General features: G+C 43.9%; 1 protein-coding gene across 3 annotated transcripts in view; it reads left to right on the top strand.

Annotated features, from left to right (window-relative positions):
- The window catches only part of LOC118084163 (ubiquitin carboxyl-terminal hydrolase 12), a 50554-nt gene extending 34995 nt beyond the window's left edge, over positions 1 to 15559 (top strand). The window contains exons 5-9 of one of the 3 annotated variants that reach the window (XM_035113523.2): positions 1668 to 1744; positions 4654 to 4737; positions 6247 to 6444; positions 9925 to 10003; positions 15030 to 15559. In XM_035113523.2, coding sequence (XP_034969414.1) covers positions 1668 to 1744; positions 4654 to 4737; positions 6247 to 6444; positions 9925 to 10003; positions 15030 to 15140 — 549 coding nt within the window. In that variant the 3' untranslated portion in view covers positions 15141 to 15559. Of the gene's footprint in view, positions 1 to 1667; positions 1745 to 4653; positions 4738 to 6246; positions 6445 to 9924; positions 13109 to 15029 lie in introns of those variants that run through there. The other 2 variants (XM_035113521.2, XM_060270514.1) reach the window with 2 other exon arrangements.
- Positions 15560 to 17047: the final 1488 nt, after the last annotated feature.

Genomic DNA, 17047 nt, shown 5'->3' with positions numbered 1-17047 from the left:
ATAGGAGGGGACTGTGCTCTTGTGCTTAGATCCCGCTTGCTGGTTTCTCACAAGAATCTTGTCTGGCCACTCTGAGAATAGGATGCTGGACTAGATGGGTTCCTGGCCTAATCCAGCAAGCTCCTCTTATGCTCTTATCTGCAGCAGTCTTCAACGTTTTCAGACCTGAAACCTTTAACTCTAACCAGCAATGTGAACCTTAGACCGGAACCCTTTTGCAGCTTCCCATTGTGATTCCTCTAGGAAGCCCACACCAGGACATGAGGGCAATAGCCTGCCTCCTGGTTGGTTGGTTTGAGCACCAGATTTAAAATACAATAGCTTCTAAACATGGAAGTTTTATTACAGCAGGGAAGGGGAACTAGTCAGGGCTGAAGGGAGCTGAAGTCCAGCAATTGATCCAACATGTTCCCCAGTATAAGTAGAGAGCCGTTCCAATAAGAGACAGCATGGGGCTCAGTATTCTTGGGGCTCAGATTCTTTAGCATCTTTTAATTATTCCTTGTCTGTATTTCTCACTGCAGACATACCAGTTTGACAGTCATTCCTTCTCTGCAGAAAAACCCTAGGAATTGTAGTGTGGGGACGGAGACGTGTCTTAACAGAATTCTTAGCACATACAGCAAACTACAATCCCTGGGATGTGCAGGGGGCAGGGGGAGTTATGTCACGTAATTTTGTTGTCTGTTTCTTCCTTGCCTTCCTTTCTTCCCTGGCTTTCTGTTTATCTCTTTTAAAAAATAAGGATGAAAAAATTAATAAAAAAACAAATGTTAGTGGAACTGGTATGCCGCTACTGAGGTCAGGTCATGACTAATTTGGGGGTTGCAACCCATTCATAGAAAGCCAGTGATCCATAGCTGCCTTCTTCAGCCTAATGCCCTCCAGATGTTTGAGATTACAACTTCTGTCAGCCCCAGTCAGTATCTGGAGGCTATTGGGTTGGGAAAAGCTGACAGCATATGAATCTGTTATAAGCTGTGGTATTGATTTATGAGTGCGAGAGGATGCCGGGTGTCAAATGATGCTTGACTGCATGAGATCAAAGAGCTGTGTCCATCATTTTGTGCAGTATTGCCAAGGATTCTTGGGCACTCCTGTTTAGTGCTCCCCTTCCTACCACTTTTCATTGCTTCTGTGGCCCCCCCTACTCATACTTCCATTTGAGTACAGGCAATCGTTCTGTGCGGGGGTTCTGCATGTGTTGGCGGAGCTTTCATAAGCCCGCTTGCCCCCACTCTGTCCATTACGTTTTTGTGGTGTTTGGGGGCTACCTCCAGGTTAGGCAGTGTGTGATGGGTTTGGAAGAAGTGTGCACGATTGCACATTATTCCGACATGCCTAAACCAGAAGTTGCCTGTATTAAAGATGTCTTCTTTCTTAAACTTAAAACATGACTACTAACCATGGTGGCCGTGCTGTGCCTCCACAGTCAGAAGCAGTTATGCTTTTGAATAGCAGTTGCTGGAAAATGCAAGAGGCGAGTGTGCTTTTGTGCTCACATCCTGTTTGTAGATTTCCCACAGACACTTGATTTGCCATTTTGAGAACTGGACTAGATGGACCAGTGGCCTGATTCAGTAGACTTTTCTTATGTTGTTAGCATTTCTAAACTTGCTTATTTTTATTCCATTTACCCTGCCTCTTTTTTTCTTTTACTTTTCAAGGTTAGCAGCAAAGATGAGGACTTTCTGGACCTTTCAGTTGATGTGGAACAAAATACATCGATAACACACTGTTTGAGGTAAGTTTTTTTTTAAAAAAACCAAACACCTCAAGAGCTTCCCAGATAAACACTTGTGTAGTCCTGTCAATATATGACACTTTACAGTAGCCTTTTGCTAACCTCCTGATCATAGAATCCTAGTATTGTAGAGTTGGAAGAGACCCCAAGGGTCTAACCCAACCCCTTGCAGTGCAGCATTTACAGCTTAAAAATCCCTGACAGGTGGCAATCCAACCTCTGTTTACAAATGGCCAGTGATGTTTTGGCTATGGTTGTGCTGGCTGGAGTCATAGTCAAAAATGTTTGGAGGTCACCATGAATACTGCTTTACTGAGTGGTGTCATTAAAAAGTTGTATCTTTCCTCAAGGAACTTATCATCTAAATTTTGACAAATGGGTGGGGTGGGGAGAAAAGCCAGAGTCCACATAGCAAGCATGTTAGTGACTAGTGCAAGTCAATTATTATTATTATTATTATTATTATTATTATTATTATTATTTATTATTATTATTATGATTGTTATGGTTATTATTTATTATTATTATCATTATCATTATCATTTTATTTATTTTATTTCTATACTGCCTTATACCTGAAGGTCTCAGGGTGGTTCACATAAAATATCAAATACATAAAATCAAAACAAAACCAACAACTCAATTAAAAAACCTCCCAAAGAGCCAGCATTTTCAAAAAGGGTATAGAATGTAGATCACGTCAGACAAATCCCTGGTTGAAAAGGAACATTTTTGTCTGGCGCCTAAAGGTGTATAGTGAAGGCACCAGGTGAACTTCCCTGGGGAAGAGCATTCCACAGACAGGGAGCCACCCTCCTGACCTCTCGCGGAGGAGGCACATGAAGAAGGGCCTCAGAGGATGATCTCAGGGTCCGAGTAGGTTCATATGGGAAGAGGCAGTCCTGTATCAGCAGAGCATAGGGAGCCCAAGCAGAGTCTTCAGAGATTTCCTGCTCCCAGCTGAACAGCTTCCAGAGTCCCCAGATACAAAGCAAAGTGAAACAGTAAAGGTAAAGGGACCCCTGACCATTAGGTCCAGTCGTGACCGACTCTGGGGTTGCAGCACTCATCTTGCATTATCGGCCGAGGGAGCCAGCGTACAGATTCCGGGTCATGTGGCCACCATGACAAAGCCACATCTGGCGAACCAGAGCAGCACACGGAAACGCCGTTTACCTTCCCGCTTGGAGCGGTACCTATTTATCTACTTGCACTTTGACATGCTTTCGAACTGCTAGGTTGGCAGGAGCTAGGACCAAGCAACGGGAGCTCACCCCCTCACAGGGATTCGAACCACCGACCTTCTGATCGGGAAGCCCTAGGCTCTGTGGTTTCAACCCACAGCGCCACCTGCGTCCCAAGTGAAACAGTACTATCTTCTATATCAAGTTCTTCTGGGCTTTGAAGTAAAGATAACGTGTACAGATAAATCCGCTAGCACTACCACTATGTAAAACACACAGCCTCTTTTCTTGACTCTCACAGATTCAGAGTTGGACCCTGACAGCATCAGGACATCAGGACACACACAAGACATAATGAAAGCTAGAAATTGTTATACCCATCTCTACATGTACCAATGGGAGGGTGAATGACTCAGCACCCTTATCTCAGAGCATCCAGACTTAGGGGATGTGCTTCCTCCAGACATGAGCCCAAGCACTGTCATTTAATCCATTGGTCACATCACACCAATGAAGGGATGAAAACAAGCAAGTTCACTTATGCTAGAAACAGGAAGCCATAGAAACATAGAAAGTCACCTGGGGCTCCTTCGGTAGGAAGGGCAGGATATTGGTTCAATCAATCAGGTCATCACCTGCCTTCTACTGAGTTGAGTAACAGGGCTGGATATGAGTGCGATAGCACTCTGTGGTTTCCAGCAGCTGATATTACTGCCTCTGACTGTGGAGGCAGAGTGTAGCTGTTGTGACTAGTAGCCATTGATAGCATTACCCTCATCCAACTCATGATTGGCTTTCCAGAGGTCTTATTTCTCAGCCCTCCTTGGAGTTGCTGGGGGTTGAGTTACAAGTTCCCTATCCCTGCGCTGCAGAAATGTGAGGAATGAAGCTTTAAGAACATGTGACGGAATAAATCACGTGACAGAAGAAGCCTCAGCCCCATCCTGCCGGCTGTCCAGTTTGTGGGCCGGATGGGATGTGGGTTTTCTCCCGTGAACTTGAGTTTGCTAAAGTGTAAATCAAAAACAGATTTATTTATCTCATAAAATTTATACACTGCTTGATTGTAAAAACAATGTGGTTTGCAAAACAACAAAAAATTATGAAAAGGAATTAACAACAATAATTTAAAACTTTCAAAAAATTAAAATTACCAATAAATTAAAAACAAAACTTGTACCACCTTTCTAAATATCTAGGTAGGCTTGTCTAAATAAAAGTGTTTCTAGCAGGTGCCAAAAAGAGTATGGTGCAGGCGCCTGCCTGATATCAATAGGCAGGGAGTTCCAGAATGGAGGTGCTGCCACACTAAAAGATTTTAATGTATTTTTAATCTTTGTTGGAAACCCAGCCAGATGGTGAAGTCTTGGTTGGTGGTGAAAAACCTGAATGTGCTAACTCAGTGGTTGCCAATAGGTGGTCTATGTAACCCACCTAGGGGGCCAGTGGCATATGCCCATCAGTTGTCCGGGACATCCTGTTTTGGGGGGGCTGTGCTCTTGTGTGGGTCACATGACTTGCACAGGAGCGAGGTGCAGAAGACTCACATCCTGGTTTTGCACTGGGACTCACTGAGTTCCGTTCACATAACAAAACGTATGTCAGAGATACCAACATTTTCAAAAGTAGGGGATGCATGGCTTTGGCTTTTGAAAAATGGGATTCACAGTTCTTGGCTAATTGCCCTAACTGTCCTAACTCTTATTTAACTTCCCATTTTTACAGGGAATTCAGTAATACTGAGACTCTATGCAGTGAATATAAATACTACTGTGAGCAGTGTGGCAGCAAACAGGAAGCGCAAAAGAGGTAAGCCTAAAAGCTATTGGTTATTCTAATTGTATGTCACTTTTCCTTCAATCTGCTCAAGGCAGTAGGCATGGTTCTCCATCTCCTTTTGTCCTTAAAATAGCTTTGTGTGGTAGATTAGGATGAGAAAAAGTGATAGAAAAGCCCAATCGGAATCTGAACCTATGTCTTCCTTTGTCCAGCACTTTAATAATTAAACCACCCTGGTTCTCATTAAAAAATAAGGTATGTGGGTTACAGTTCTCTTTTGTTTGAATTAGGGACAATACATTATATAGAGAGCCAGGTGTGTCTTCTGCAATACTATAAGTACAGGAAAAACCCCAAACATGATTTGCATGTTTACTGCTTTGATGGTGGTGGTGGTAATTCTCAGTGCTACAAAGCAGCATTTATTTCAAACCTATTGTAGTTTGGAACAATTTGTACTCCATAGACTTTCTGACCCTGAAACCCCCCTTTTTTCTTGCTTGTGGGGTGCCCCACTTTTGTGATGGATTTCTTGAAACTATGCCTGCTGAAATCTCAAATGCTGGTAGGATGACTAAATTAAGTTTCCAGTAGTCAGGCACTGGTTGAGGGTGCCCTGAAGAAGCTCTGTGCATGACTTTCAGAATCTGAATCAATTGTTCAAACCTATTTTATAAAAGGTGATGAATGATTAATGCAAAATAAGAGTCTGAACTCAGCAAGTTGCAGAATTCGGGAGGCACAAAACTTCGTATTCTTGATGCAGAGTGTTTGAAGGTTTGCATGTGGAGGCTGCGACCCTGCTAAGCTTCATCCTGTGTGACTTATGTAAAAGAAAGCTGTCATTTCTCAATACAAAGCAGAAACATATTTTGTGGTTTGAAGCAGAGCCAATCAAATATCTTCTGTTCAATATTTTCTCCTTTTGGAAAATGCCGACTGATAACCTGCAAAAACAAATTAAAGCCATCTGACTTGGATGGTTGGGTAAGAATAAGTGTTACCCCTTTTGCCTCCTCCTTTTCTCACAGATACAGGAGAAAATCAATTGTTCTTATTTCTTAGTCAATAGCAGCCAGAGCCAAAAGGCAGAGTTCATTCACTCTTCTGCTTTCCTTGTTGTGATGAGAGACGGATGCTTTTGGGCCATACAAGAAGCTGCTTTGAATCCAGGTGCTCCGTAATGCTCTTTCTCAGCCTTCACCAACCTTGTGGCCTCTACATATTTTGCACTACAACTTCCATCAACCTCAGCCAGCACAAGAGGGCTTGTAGGCTGAGGCTGATGAGAGTTGTAGTTCATAACATCTAAAGGGCAGCAGGTTGGCAAACAGCCGCACTGATTCTTCCCAATGTTGCACAAAAGAGGTTCTGAGTAATGTTTCAGATTTACTGATATTGAAAAAGCTATCCATTTATTTGAATAACTTACCATGTTTACTGTTTTAAACAAGCTTTCTTAGAATTCAGAGTGATTTCGTAACATGGATTCCACCCTCCACCATCTCATTCTCTTTTGGTCTTACTTTGTGGACCTAGGATGCGAGTAAAAAAGTTGCCCATGATTCTTGCTCTGCACTTGAAAAGATTTAAATACATGGACCAGCTGCATCGATATACCAAACTTTCCTACCGCGTAGTCTTTCCTTTGGAGCTTCGACTCTTCAACACTTCAGGAGATGCTACAAACCCAGATAGGATGTATGATCTTGTGGCTGTAGTTGTTCATTGCGGCAGGTAAACTATGAGGGATCACATGCATGCCATGTGATATAGCATTTGCTATGTATTTGGGGAAAATGTTTGTCTGTTCTCTGTCTGTTTGGAGACATTCTGCTTGTGGGCTTCCCATAAGCCATGAGTAGGCAAAGTAAGGGCCAGGGGCCGGATGCAGCCCACGGACGGTCCAGGAATCAACATGTTTTTACATGAGTAGAATGTGTCCTTTTATTTAAAATGCATCTCTGGGTTATTTGTGGGGCATAGGAATTTGTTCACCCCCCCAAAAAAAAAATATAGTCCGGCCCCCCACAAGGTCTGAGGTACAGGGACCGGCCCCCTGCTGGAAATGTTTGCTGACCCCTGCCATAAGCATTTGCTTGGCCACTGTAGGAACAGGTACTGGACTGCATGAGTCTTTGGTCTGTTCAAGCTTTCTATTACTTCAGGGGTGGGGAGAATGTGGCCCTCCAGATGTTGCGGAACTACAGATTACAGATAATTTGCCTATGATAATTGGTTCCCTGATTATGCTGGCTGGGACTTGATGGGAGTTGTGATCCAGCAACATCTGGAGGAACACAGGAGTGCCTTGCATGTCCTCTATTACAAGCCTTCTCTCAAAGTACTTTAAAGGAAATCTTCCTACAGCTTTCACCTCTCTTCCCTTGTGCAAAGTAGTCACCCTCTTGTTCATTCTGCTTCTGCTCTTTGGTACCTGTCTTCACCAGCTGATGGCACTTCCCATAGGATGGTCCACCCTCAGAATTATGGAGTCTGGTGGATTCCTGAATGTTCTGGGGGATTTCCCAGCTGACATGTTGAGACTCTCATCACACTGTGGAATGGTGATATATGTGGAGCCATCAGCATGATCTCTCCTGAGTGTACTCACCATTGTTGTGGAGCACATAGGTTGTCTTTGTACTCTAGTGACCTGCATGTCTGAGGATGCAGACCAGCTGCTTGAAGAAGCGTGGTTATTGACTATCTTGGCCCCTTGACCATCTTGGCTTCTTAAAGTTGGCCATAGTAGATGGACTGGGTGGGTCCAGGGATTGGTCAGTGCTTCATTTGAGGAGGGAGAGGTACCACCCACTCTGAACTTTCTTAGAACCTCCTTAGAACCCCCCTCTGCCTGGAAGTGTTAAGCAACCATTACCCAGTGGGAAATATACCTTTTTGGGACAAGGTGGTTAAGAGGGTGGTGTTGGTCCAGCTTCAGGCATGCTTTGAGGAGACTGAATATCTGGATCCATTTCTGTCTTGCACTGAAACTGCCTCAGTTGCCCAGGTTGGTGACATTGTTGATGGCTTTGCTCGAAAAAGTGAGACTTGAGCACACTGTACTTCAGTAGTTTTGCTCATATCTTCAGGGCCATTTCCACAAAGTAACTACGGGAAGCTACTGTTTGACACTGTGGGAGCTTTCCTGCGATGTCCTGCAGGGTTCTTGCAGGGATATGCGGGTGACAACCATCTCTGTCTCTCCCGTCTGAGTTGGGAGAGGTGGCTGAGGTGCTGTACTGGTGTTTGGGGGTATTGGTGGGCTGGATGTGGACCAAGAAATAGAAACTGTATCCTGAAAAGACAGGGGTGTCATGTGTTCGAAGTTCTCAAGTCAAGGAAGTGGGAAGATGGTTTGCTCTGGAAAGGGTTGCACTCCCGTGGAAGGAGCAGGTTTGTAGCTTGGGTGTACTACTGGATTCAACATTGTCACTTGAGGCTCAGATGGCCTCAATGACTAGGAATGCCTACTTCCAGATGCAGCTGGTTTGCCAACTACAGTCTCTTCTAGACAGCGATGACTTCGCCACTGTACTCCATGCTCTGGTAACTTCCAGATTGGATTATTGCAATATGTCCTTAAAGACAACTCAGAAACTTCATCTGGTTCACAATGCTCCAGCCAGATTACTGGCTGGGGTTCCCTGTAGAACTCATATAGCCCCTGTTCTAACACAGCTGCATTGGCTGCCAGCTTGTTTCTAGGCCTAGTTCAATGGGATCACACTAGTGTTTGAAATACTAAATGACTTAGGCACCAAATGACCCTCTCCTTCCCTACACACTCCCTCCGGGCGTAAAATCAGCAGAATACCTGGTAGTTTGTCTTGGTAGTTCTACTGCCCACAGAAGTTTGGGGTGGTGGTTGTATCCCCGCAGAGGGCATCCCCTCTGGCAACCCCTAAGTTGTGGAATTCCCACAGAGATTTTTCTGGCACCTTCGCTATGCAGCTTTCAGGAACTGTTAAAGAGGCACCTCTTTGCTGTGGCTTGAGATGTATTTTTTCAGGATGCACCCTACTCCTGTGCTTGTAGCTTGTTTTAACTGTTTTTAATACTGATTTTTTAAATTCTTGTCACCCACCCTGGGCCCTGCTAGTGAAGGGCAAGTAATAAATGTAGTTGTGATACTAGTAATAATAATAAGTCTACATCTCAGAGGGTAGCTTACTAGGGAATGGCTGCTCAGGACTGCAGGTGACAGATGACTGATAACTATTTTATATGTTACAGCAGCTGAATGTGTTGTACCATCTCATTTGTACAATCAAGGAAGAGTTCTCAAGTTGTTTTTAAAAAGCAAAAACTATTGTTGGATTTTACCCCCTCCCTGCCCCCCCTACAGTAATTTAAGACATTTGCTTGATGTGCTCACAGATTATACATGAATTAATGTTTTCCACTGATCGTTTAGAAATGCTGAGTTATTTGTAGAAGCCAGGTGTAGGCTGCTCCCATCTTCTCTGGAAAGGAAATTGAAATAAAATCTATTATTGGAACAATGAAATTATTTAAAGCAGTTTGACCAAATGTTTTAAAAGGTTTATATTTTCATGAAGTCAGCGCCACCTGGTGAGAATTCATCAGCACCGAGTTAACAAGGATAGCCAATTAAAAATGGCAAAAGGGAGCATTACCTGCCCATAGGAGGTTACCTTATACATGGTCAGACCATTGGTCAATCTAGCTCAGTAGTGACTGCACTATCTGGCAGTGGTTCAGGAATTCCTGTCCCAGGTTGCTAAGAATTAGGCCTACATTGCTGTGCAGATCCTGTATTCGCACACACTTAAAAAAAAACCTGTAGGTTTCATTGACAACCATTAATGTATGATATTAATATGCCACCTGTTTGACTGGGTTCCCCTAGCCACTCTGGGCGGCTTCCAACAAATTAAAACATCACAGTAAAACATAAAACATTAAAAACTTCCCTATACAGGGCTGCCTTCAGATGTCTTCTAGAAGTTGTATAGTTGTTTATTTCTTTGACATCTGATGGGAGGGCATTCTACAGGGCGGGTGCCACTGGTGAGAAGGCCCTCTGCCTAGTTCCCCCATAACCTCACTTCTCACAGGGAGGGAACCGTCAGAAGGCCCTCAGAGCTGGACCTCAGTGTCCAACAGAGGTGGAAATGTTCCTTCAGGTATACAGGTCTAAAGGTGTTCAGGGCTTTAATGGTCAGCACCAACTTTCTTGTTTTGTTCCAGTGGTCCAAACCGTGGACATTACATCACCATTGTGAAGAGTCATGGTTTTTGGTTGCTGTTTGACGATGATATTGTAGAGGTAGGTCTATATATTATGCCAAATTTTCACACTGGTAGTAACTCTCATGCTGTCTTGGATGTAAGCCATTTTCATGACACATCATTTAGGCGTTTAACTTTGACTGGTGAAAAGTGAACTGCTTTTACCAGTCCCATAGACACTTTTGGTGGGTGGTTATTTTGCTGTTGTTTTCTCATTCTTTGCCGCTGATGGTCACAGAAGAATAAGGGGTTCAAAGAGCAGGGGAAAGAGTCTTAAGAGATCTGCCAGCAGGTACTTTTGCATAGCAACAAGTGCAGAAGTCCTGGATGGGCTTCATAAGTAAGCAAAGAGCAGGGTGTGGAAGGGAAGGAGAAGGGAGGCAAAAATTAATAAAGTTCCATCTTTAAGGTTGGGATTCAGTGCAGGTCCTGGAACAACTGAAAGTCAACTGATACAGGTGGCGATGGTAACCATCTGCCCTGACTTGAAGGTGGTTGATATTGAAAAGTGATTAAATTATTACAGACTCTGTTGGTTGCCTTGTTAAAGGCAACAGCATAATTTCAAATGTCTCTTCTAACTATGGTGTGCAAATCCACTTCAAAGCATGTGTTCAATCTCTCATTTACAAAGGAATTGTTACTTGCATTTAAAATGGTTTACATAGATGCACAGGTAGTGCAAAATCCCAGTTAAATACCCAGAATAAAAGAGGATGATCACCCTGGAATGGGGGAAAGGGAGGGACTGTTTCGTTCTTGTCCAGTTCCTGATTTGCAAACCAGAGTACCCATGTTACATCTGCACTGGACAAAATTGATCCCATTTACTGTCCACTGTCTAGATCACGTTTTCTCTTCCTTGTTTGATTGGAGCAACATCTGTTGACATCTAGGCATAGCAATCAATGGGTCAGAGTGTTGTCACTATTCACTGCTTTCCACTGGAGAGACAAAGGAGGCTGTTTAGAAAAGGCATTCTGAGTCAACACTGAACTTGTATTTCTAAGTTTTAAGGCTATGAAGATGTAACTTTTCCAAAAATACAGTATTGATCCTGCAGTATTCTTGATATTAGGGCAAGGAACATAAGGGTGATGGTTGCCATGAGACTGATGTGTTTTCACTTCCAGAAGCCAATAGTTTCGCCAGCAGCGTCAAAGTGTTTATCAGATTGTGAAAAATAGCTGCGGAAACGGGAAGAAGTTGTTTTCATGCCCTGGCTATTTTTTCTTAAGAACTGTTGTTGAAAGGATTTGCAATGAAAATTGGAACCCATTTCCTTTTCAGTTCTTATTCTGAAAGGTTTTTTCATGTGTGGGAAAAGTTCTGTTTGTTTAAAGGAAAAGATATTGCAACCAAGCTGTGTGGTTAATTGAGTGGCTTATTGTGGGGTTAGGAAGGGAGCCCTCCTCAATTTAGCTACTGGTCATAGTTATGGAACCCTCAGGTTTCCCCTATCATTTCTATTACAGAATTACCAGTAGTAATCAGCTGGTTGGTTGATGGGTTGTGGAAAGGCCTCTGCTCCCAAGGACCACAGTGTATTCTAGATCTGATGCTTATAACCCCATAGAGACAGAGCTTGGCCTCCTTTCTTTTCTCTTATATGGGTCTGGCTCCATATCGTTCCAGGACCACATTCCTTATCAAGCCATAAGTACAATGTGTACTCTTCTCTGTGCCATGGCACCTGCCCACCTGTCTTGGGTTCCCCATTGACATCTGTGGTATGGGTTGCTGCCAGTCTGGTCCCCTGGGGCCAGGTTGGTTTCTGGGTTTCCCACTGGGGTGAGTCATCAGATCACTCTGGAGGACAGCTGTTCTTGCTCCTTTTTCTTTTAGAAACAGAATTCAGTGTCTCCAGGTATTCTTTGCCTGTGTTATAGTTTCTGTTAGGGTATCGTTGGCAAGCCTTGGTGCTCTAGGGTCACCACCTGGATCCTGCTCCACATTGAAAGTGGCAAATGCCTGGATGGGAAGGAAGAATCCTCTCACCACTGCCTGTTTGAGTCCTCAGAATCCCAGTTTTTCTCCCCATATTTATGTGTCACCAAATCAGTAACTGCAACTGCTGTTTTATTAATGACTACATATCAATCTGGGATCTGAGTTGGTCTCTGCTGGATTGCATTGAAATAGCTTGCATCCAGCTCCCCCAGTACTACTACAGCTGAACTTCTGAACCACTTTTCTCAGGAATCCTTATATTGGTATCAAACAGGTAGGGATGCAATGGATCTCTTGAACCATTAGCCTCTGCTAGTGCATTTAAAGTCCCAGCAGACCTACCATGACTTTTCCACAGCCTCACTGCCCATGTGAGCCAGGAGAAGACTGTTCATTTTGTCAGTGGCTCTATTTCCCTGGTTAGGGCCTGGATCTGAGTAGCTGTCATTGGTTTAATTCAAGTAATGACTTCTTGTTGCTGTATTATGAGCCCTGTGTTGGCTCATCTTTTCCTAGCTGCCTTTTCTGTTTTTCTTTGTGATGTTCTCAGAGTGCTTTCAATTTTTATTTAATCATCTTCTCCTTTTTCTCCCTAGTAACTTGCCTCCCAGCACCTGCTAATATCTCCTGACATGACTTGTCTGATTCCTCCTGAATTTGTTGGATGGCTTATATCATATCCTCTGCTACCCAGTTGATTCTGTTAAATCAGACATTGGTATCAGTTGCCTGCCTTCCATCATTACTCAGGACATTGAGAACCTGGTTATTCCTTCTGCTGTTTTTGTCTGGTCTTTGACTTGTTTTTGCTTTGACTCAACAAGAGGTTGGCAAGGATCTGAATACTCACAGGTCTGCTCCTGTGGTGTAGTCATTGCAAGTCCCAAATGCCCATATCCCTTTTCACCTTCATATATCAACATTTCAAAGAATCGTAGAAGTGCCATCTAGTATAACCCCAGCAATGCAGGAACCACAGCTATAGTATCCCTAACAGAATGGCCATCCAACATTTGTTTAAAAACCTCCATGGAACAAGAACCCACCACCTTCTGAGGGAGTCTGTTCAATTGAACAGCTCTTAATGTTAGAAAGTTCTTCATAAGGTTTAGTCAGAATCTCCTTCCATGTTAATTCTAATCTATTGGTTTGGGTCCTACCCTCTGGAGCAGCTCATTCAACCTTCCATATTACAACCCTTCAGATATTTGAAGACTGCTATCATACCCTCTCTCAATCTCCTCTCCTGCTGGCTAAACATACACAACTCCTCAAATGTTCCTCATAAGGCTTGGTTTCCAGACCTTTTGGTATCTTGGTTGCCTCCTCTGCACACCTTCCAACTTGTCAATATCCTTCTTAATCTGTGGTGCCCAGAACTGGATGCTGAGATCCGACTGTGCCTTCGGGGCCTAATACCCTGTTTCTCCGAAAATAAGACGTAGCCATAAAATAAGCCATAGCAGGATTTTTACGCATTCAAGGAATATAAACCATACCCCAAAAATAAGCCATAGTGATAGGCAGTTTAACCTTTTAGGTTTAACTGTACCATACTTAATAAAAAAATAAGACATCCCCTGAAAATAAGCCATAGTGTTTATTTTTGAGGAAAAATAAATAAAAGACTGTGTCTTATTTTTGGAGAAACACGGTATGTCTAATAAAGAATAGTGTTGGCTATGAGAAACAGTGCTCCCAAATTTATTTAACATATCTTTTAAGAATATAAAACCTCAATATTGGTGGTACTTATTAATACAACATAGATTTGGACAGAAATGGAAACCCCAGTTCGGCAGCCATGGGGCTTAATGAAAAGATGGGGCCACCATCACATCCATAGGTCTGCCTCTCGTGCTAGGGCAGAAGGCAGGGCAGGCAGACAAAATGCTGTGAACCTGAAGCTGGCATGATTTTTAGTCCCAGATTAGTCTTGATTGTATCATGTGCCGCTCTGGATCCTGTGGATATCAGGCTAACTCAGGCCCTTCACAGACCTTGTTTCGGGGTTTTCCACCCACCCATTTGCCCAATCCAAACCCCCACCCCAGTGCAAAAGGGGGGGCTGTTGGATTGTATCCATCAAACCCAAAATCTACTTCTGCACTGTAGATCAACACTAACAGTTTTCTTTATATTTTTGGGTTTTTCCCAATAATTGCCAGTTTCTGACGAACTGTGCCAGCTATGATAAATTAAATGCCTGCTTATTTTTTCCTATACATCCAAATGTTACCTTCCATTACCATATGGGCCTTATCAATGAAACAGATTAAGAACTGGTGATAAATCCTCCTGTGGCCAAGTCTCCTCCTCCAAACTCCCCTCTTCTACCACCACTGGCAGCTGCCTCACCAGTTGCACAGAACCCCACAAATCACTGGCCCTCCCCTTAAATTATCCTTCCCACCTGCCTCCTCTGCCCACACCCCCCCCCTCTGGCTTCTGCCCATCGCTGACATGGAGAAGTGAAAGGAATGCATTTCCTTTCTTTTTTCAAATACGTTAAAAATTTTTTTAATAACAAGCAGGTAACAGGAAAAAACAAATGAAAGTAAAATTAGGGTGTTTTTTTTTTTAAAAAAAAGAAAAGATAAGCTGTCACAATGCCAGTAAGAAACTGCAGGATAGAATTAATGTGATTTACTGTTGATAATAGACCATCCTAAGAGGGAAGGGATGCATGGTCTCTAATTACAAAGAGTTCCATAGCCTAAAGCAAAAGTACCTTTTCTAAGATGAGTTTCTAAGTTTCTATAGAAAGTGAAAGTTTTTATATTTTAAAATGAGCCCTTAAAAAAAATAAAGTCCTGCTTGATTAATCAGTGGTACATTTTTAGGCTAGGAAATACTTATTTTTGAACACTTTTTGTCCTTCTGTAGTATACTTAGGGGTAATGTGTGGCTAATGATCCAAATTAAATAGCTGTTTGCATAATCCCAGTAAATTTTCCAAGTCTTTTAATTCTGATGCAGTCTCTCTGTGACCATCACCACCACATCCCAGAAATAATTTGCTGAATTTAAGCCGGGGGGGGGCACTAAGTGAGATTCAACAGGTAGTGGTGTTATTTCCCCCTCCTTAATCTTCTTGTTGTCTTAAATTGCAGAAAATTGATGTTCAAGCAATTGAAGAATTCTATGGATTAACATCGGACAGTTCCAAAAACTCAGAATCTGGATATATCCTCTTCTACCAATCAAGAGACAGTGCACTTTGAAGCATCTTACATGTGTTCAGAAAATGAATCAAGCCCCTGCCCAGATAGGACATTGTTGTGATAGTAAAATCAGTTCCTCATCATTGCCATAGGACCACAGGACGTCACCAGGACATAAACTGGGCTATTTTCTCAAGGATGACAACTGTCATTAGCAAGAAGGCATCTTGCTTTGGATTTCTTTCTGGGCTATTTTATACTTATCTTCCCAAATCTGTGTTACCTCTACTTGAAATATGCCTGCTTGAACATTCAAGAACCAAGGAAATATTTTCTTGTTTTTCAGTAGCATTATACAATTAGTTCATCATTCAGGATTGATGGTCTGAGACTGTCCCTTGGTTTCTATTTCTCCTGTTTTTTTCTGTATTCTAGCAGAATGATTTCAGTCTTCAGTGTCAGCTCAAGACCTGTTTTAGGGTGTGTGAGGGACAGGGGATATCGCGAAGTCCCTCCCCTCCTGAGTTCAAGCCCGTCCCCGAGCAAAGGGGAAAGCAGGGAGAGTTCCGATTCCAGTGGGGAAGCAGGAAGTCGTGTCCGAGGCTCAGGCAAGGTAGAGGAGCCAGGGTCCCAGGTGGGACAGGAAGGGGCAAGCAAGGGGGGAAGACCCATCCCTCCAACTCCAGAATTACGCAGGAAGAGGAGGGGCAAGAGGATGGGTCTGCCAAAGCTTTTGTGTTGGAGAAAGACGCGCCAAAAGCCATTAGGAGGTTCTGAAACCGACTGACAACATCGCTCCGTGTAAATAGCAATGACTTGAGCACTGTAAATACGCAGCACCAATAAAAGAATAAAATGCAGAGCTGCGTAGCGTCGTTACTCTGAAGTAGTCCACTCCGGCCACTGTGACAGCAACCTCCTAATCATTTTTGGGCTACTTCGGAGTTGCCGGGATGAGCGTGTCCGAGGCGGAGAAGTGGCGGCAGATCGCTGAGCAAGCCCAGCTAGAACTGCAACAGCTGTCGCTGCAGGCGCAGGGAGAATTGAAGGCAGCTAAAGAGGAGACTAAGAAGGTCCAGGACGACCGGCTACAACTTGCGGAACAGGTGAGAGAGCTCCAGGAAAAAGAGCAGCATTTAAGGGCGGTGGCGGTAGACCTCCAAAACAAGCTGGATGCAGAGAAAAACAAGGCGGGAGGGGCTCCCCAAGTCCAAGTGCTGCCAGGAAGGAGAGCAGGGACCCTTGTAAGCAAGTTCAATGGAGACCCGAAGGAGTTTCAGGGCTTTGAGACTGAGATCGTGTATGCTCTTGAGCTGCACCACAATGAGTTCCCCGATGATGAGCACAGAGTAGCGTTTATTGTGGAACATCTCACCGGAGCAGCCAGGGAGTGGCTAAGACCATTAATCGCAACCAAGAATCCTTGCATGAAAAATGTCCAACAATTTCTAGAAGGTTTGAGGACGATGTATTCGTCCGATAGTCATTTGGACCAGACTAAGGAGGAACTGCATAATTTACGCCAAGGAAATATGACAGTTCGCGCATATTGGGCGAAATTCACCATGCTGGTGCACAGACTGGGGTGGGTTTTGGATTCGCCTCCCATGCAAGCTGCGTTTTACTTGGGTTTGAGCGAGGAGGTGAAGGATGAACTCTCGAGAAGTCCAAAGCCCAGTACTATGGATCAGCTGAGCAAAGCAGCTCTGGCGGTGGGGGTGAGGCAGGAATCCCGGTGGAACGACAAGCAAGCGACGCGCGCAAAGCGGGCTTGGTTCCCACGGTCGCAGGAGAAGCCACTCCCTCAACAACCCTTTCAGGCCACGCCTGGAGCCAGCCAGGACCAGGAGCCCATGCAGATTGATAGCGCGCGCGCGCGGGCTTTTCAAACCCCAGCGGCGCCAAGACGCAAGGAGGGAAGGGGCGGGAATTGCTTTCTCTGCAACTCACCCCAGCATCTCGTCAGA

The sequence above is a fragment of the Zootoca vivipara genome, chromosome Z, assembly GCF_963506605.1.
Source record: "Zootoca vivipara chromosome Z, rZooViv1.1, whole genome shotgun sequence".
In the NCBI taxonomy this organism is placed as follows: Eukaryota; Metazoa; Chordata; class Lepidosauria; order Squamata; family Lacertidae; genus Zootoca; species Zootoca vivipara.
The sequence above is the reverse complement of the archived record's forward strand: the minus strand, read 5'-3'. Positions and strand labels throughout refer to the sequence as shown.